At 35.6% G+C, this 3451-nt stretch overlaps 1 protein-coding gene across 1 annotated transcript; it reads right to left on the bottom strand.

Annotated features, from left to right (window-relative positions):
* Positions 1-287: 287 nt before the first annotated feature.
* On the bottom strand, positions 288-3193 carry MUTE (basic helix-loop-helix (bHLH) DNA-binding superfamily protein). Its single transcript, XM_022282515.2, has 3 exons — positions 3060-3193; positions 2472-2858; positions 288-1605 (listed from the first exon to the last, which is right to left on the bottom strand). The coding sequence occupies exons 1-3, from the start codon at positions 3153-3155 to the stop codon at positions 1519-1521; spliced, it is 570 nt and encodes a 189-aa protein (XP_022138207.1). The 5' UTR covers positions 3156-3193; the 3' UTR covers positions 288-1518.
* Positions 3194-3451: the final 258 nt, after the last annotated feature.

Genomic DNA, 3451 nt, shown 5'->3' with positions numbered 1-3451 from the left:
TCCGAGTTTGAACTTCACTACCACAAAGATCATTGCTCAGCACCGCTCGAGCTAACAAATACTTTAATTTTCTTTTTTTTTTTTGGGTAAATATATTAGTTAACAATTATTGATTTTTTTTGCAATAAAATAATTAATTATAACTAAACAAAATGCAAGTTCATATTAATGAAGTATATAGCTCAATAGATTAATAGGTATTTTCTAACCTTAGGAATAATTGATCATTCACGTAGCTTAGTAAATTAATTATGTAAGTATCTTAAGTGAAATCAAAACATGTATTATTATTTGCATATTAAATGTACAAATGAAGAAGGAAAAGAAATATAGAAAATGGAGGATGAAAAGTGAAAATATAAAAAGTTGGGGGAGGAAATAAGAAAATAAAGGAAAGTGAAAGTGAAGCCGATTGGAGGCGGGAAGCCGAGCCGAGCGAGAAAGCGAAGCTGGCTGAAGCCGAATGGTTGTATCTGGGAGGACCGGCTTAGGCGGCTGGATAAGAGAGCCGCAGCGGGAAACTCAATTATTAATTATTATTTGGCGAGACCCTTCCTTTTTTATTATTTATTTTTTTATTTGGACTTTAGGACCCATGGTAAGTGCGCAGTGCACCTTCCCACGCCCAATTATTACCCCATGGTACCGAATCCAGGCCGTAGAAGGAAAAAAGGCATCGTCGTTTTCTGAGCGTACACGTGCCTTGATGATTTGGTTTCGTAACGTCAGAACACGCCTATGTGTATGAGTGACCGTACCTGATTATGATTGGTCAAAAACGTCAACGCTTTTCCTTTGGTTTAGACTTCAGAGCGCCTCTGTAAATGATGCCATCTTCATGCATAAATGATTGATGATGTAGAGCCACTTACGACGTCGTTTTCCACTTCATTATTCTTGTTCTTTCTTATTTTTTGGTTTGATATAACTCTTATTTTCGTTAAATTATTATTAACAAACAATATCAATGTTATTACAATTTCAAATAAGTATACGTTTTTGAACAAGAACTAAGGAGAGAAAAATGTGCATGCTCATATGTATGTGTATATATCGTGACTTGAGAAGATTATAAATAAGAGATGGCAGGATCAAAACGAACACAGCTCAACGGTAATTGGTATATACCTTCAACCAAGAAGTTGTGAGTTCGAATCCTCTGTATAGACAAAACCCTAGCTACGTGTTGCTTAATTTCGATACTTGATTCAAAGAACTTTTCACATTTAAAAAATAATAATTTTTGATACGTCAAAAATTAAAAATAATGGAGAGAAAAAAGATGAATTTCAAAGCAAATTAAAGTTTCGAGGGAGGAACAGTTTGATTCTCTCTTTTGATTAAGTATGAAAATCTAATCATAAATGATACAGCACATATAAAAACTTTTGATATAGTAAACAGTAGTTGTCTTCACTGATCTGAGCAAGCTTTGTTATTTCTACTCTTAATTAAAAAGGAAAACCATATTTAATTAAGCATATAATTAACTTCTTCAAACGTTAATTCTATAATTTCTCACTGGCATAAGTAAACTTGAGAGCAGAAGCTTTGTTGAACTTCAAAAGCTAGCTCCTCCAAACTTAGCTGACATTCAAGCCCTATCTGCATCCAGAAAATCAAACAATTCAGCTCCGAAAAAGAAAACGAGCAAAGACGATCGTCAGTAAAATATCGACTTAATTCGAATGCTCATTCTATTAAGAAAATATATGATCAAAGTCTCGTATTGATCCTAACAAGAGAAAATAATAGGTGATCTAAGTAAATTTATATAGATTTATATTTGAAGTAAATGGGGTTGTGTCCTCAAAAGTTTGGATTAATTTTAGCATTATTTAAGACTATGGAAGAGTAATTCAATCAATTTTGTGTATTTTTCCATCATATTTGTAATGGGTATGTGCATGCATGCATTTAATATAATTCTAGTTGCTGAAGATGAATTCATAGCTAAAATTGAAAACCCAGAACCCTAGCCAAAGCCCAAATCTTAAGATTGCTGAACTCACTTCCAAATTACTCAAGAAATCAAGAGAAAATGGCCATTGATTTCTTGAACCCTACTATGATCACATGCCAAAATATTGTTAAAGGAATTTATTTCGATCTCATATATATGACTGTAAATTTAAGAGCCATTTGGTTTTACAAATATTTTGTTCATTAATTAGTTTCAAAATCCTAAATTGTTGATCAATACTTTCAATATATATGCATGTGGCATGAGCTTTTGAAAATATTGTTGATAAATTAATTATTGAGTTTTATATTACCCACTCCCAATCCCTCCAAAAGCTTTAATTCCTGTCTAAAATTGACAATTTTGAACAGAAAAAAAAGGGGTACTTAATAGTAACAAAAGTTATGGAATTTTAGGGTTAGAAAGAAATTAGGGTTTCAAGTCTCATTGTAAAATCCCCAATCAAAACCCTAACAAGGCCAGTTAGCCCTATTTTTTTTTTGTATACCTTGACAACGAAAGAGTATAGAACAGTGTCATCCATGCTACTGACGTTGAGATGAAGAACCTCAAAGGAGAGCCCCTCCAAGACACTAATCATCTTCGAAAGTTGCCCGGGAATTCGCCGGGAAATGATCTTCAGCAACACGTTTGATCCCGAAATCTTCGCTTCAACATCCGCAACCGATGAGTTGCAAGAAGCTCCAACCTCACCTGCGTTGTTCTCGAACCCAAACAACCCGTGATCGGCAACCACCACTTGCCGCCTCGGACTCGGACCAGGGCTAGGGCTTACGCTCTTCCTCCTCCGCTTGTTCGACTCTAATGACTGCAGAACTTGGTGCAACTCCTTGATGAACTCAATCACTCCCCCTATAATGGACGCTTGATCTCCCTAATAAAACACAAAACCAAGATAAGAGCGAGAAAAAAGAGAAACAGTTCACCGTAGTACCTGCCACATAATGTGGCAAAACCCCTTCTGGCCCAATATAAATTTCTCTCTAATTCATTGAACAATATATAAAACCGTCAACCACATTGCTCCAGCTCCCCAAAACACATTTCTCGAGCGAGAGGAGAGAAAAAGAGAGACCCTTTTGATATAGAAGCAAGGGGTCAAAGATCTCAAAACCCTAAGATGTTCATTCATCTGCCTTCTCCTGTTTCTCTCCACAGCAATATGAGCCATATGATCTCTGTTTCTTGTTGATCGCCAAGATTTGTTGATCAATTAGGCACCAAAAAGAGAGAGAAAAGTGAGCAGTATTTATATGGATAACAATGCAGGAGGCCAAGTTGGTGGGGGGTTTTTGGCAATAAATGCAAAATGCTGCAGTCTCGTGAGAATTTTTTCACTTTCTTTTTGGTTTCATAATTTTTGCCTCTGTAATATGTGCATGTATTACGCGTCTCACGCCTAATAGCTTGCCCTCAATTACGTGCCCTCGTGAGTTAAAAAGATTTATTTCTTTCTTTGATTTGCCT

Source organism: Momordica charantia (genome assembly GCF_013281855.1).
Source record: "Momordica charantia cultivar OHB3-1 chromosome 5 unlocalized genomic scaffold, Mcharantia_2.0 BLBB01000005.1, whole genome shotgun sequence".
Lineage (NCBI taxonomy): Eukaryota > Viridiplantae > Streptophyta > Magnoliopsida > Cucurbitales > Cucurbitaceae > Momordica > Momordica charantia.
This window is presented reverse-complemented; position numbering and strand designations above follow the sequence as displayed.

What these genes read in the sequence shown, in the direction of transcription:
- MUTE (XM_022282515.2), bottom strand. Translation starts at nt 3,155, where the DNA reads ATGGCTCATATTGCTGTGGAGAGAAACAGGAGAAGGCAGATGAATGAA. An exon ending in CTTGCTTCTATATCAAAAGG is followed by an intron (nt 2,859 to 3,059) that starts GTCTCTCTTTTT and finishes GTGTTTTATTAG; the next exon opens with GGAGATCAAGCGTCCATTAT. An exon ending in TATACTCTTTCGTTGTCAAG is followed by an intron (nt 1,606 to 2,471) that starts GTATACAAAAAA and finishes TTCTGGATGCAG; the next exon opens with ATAGGGCTTGAATGTCAGCT.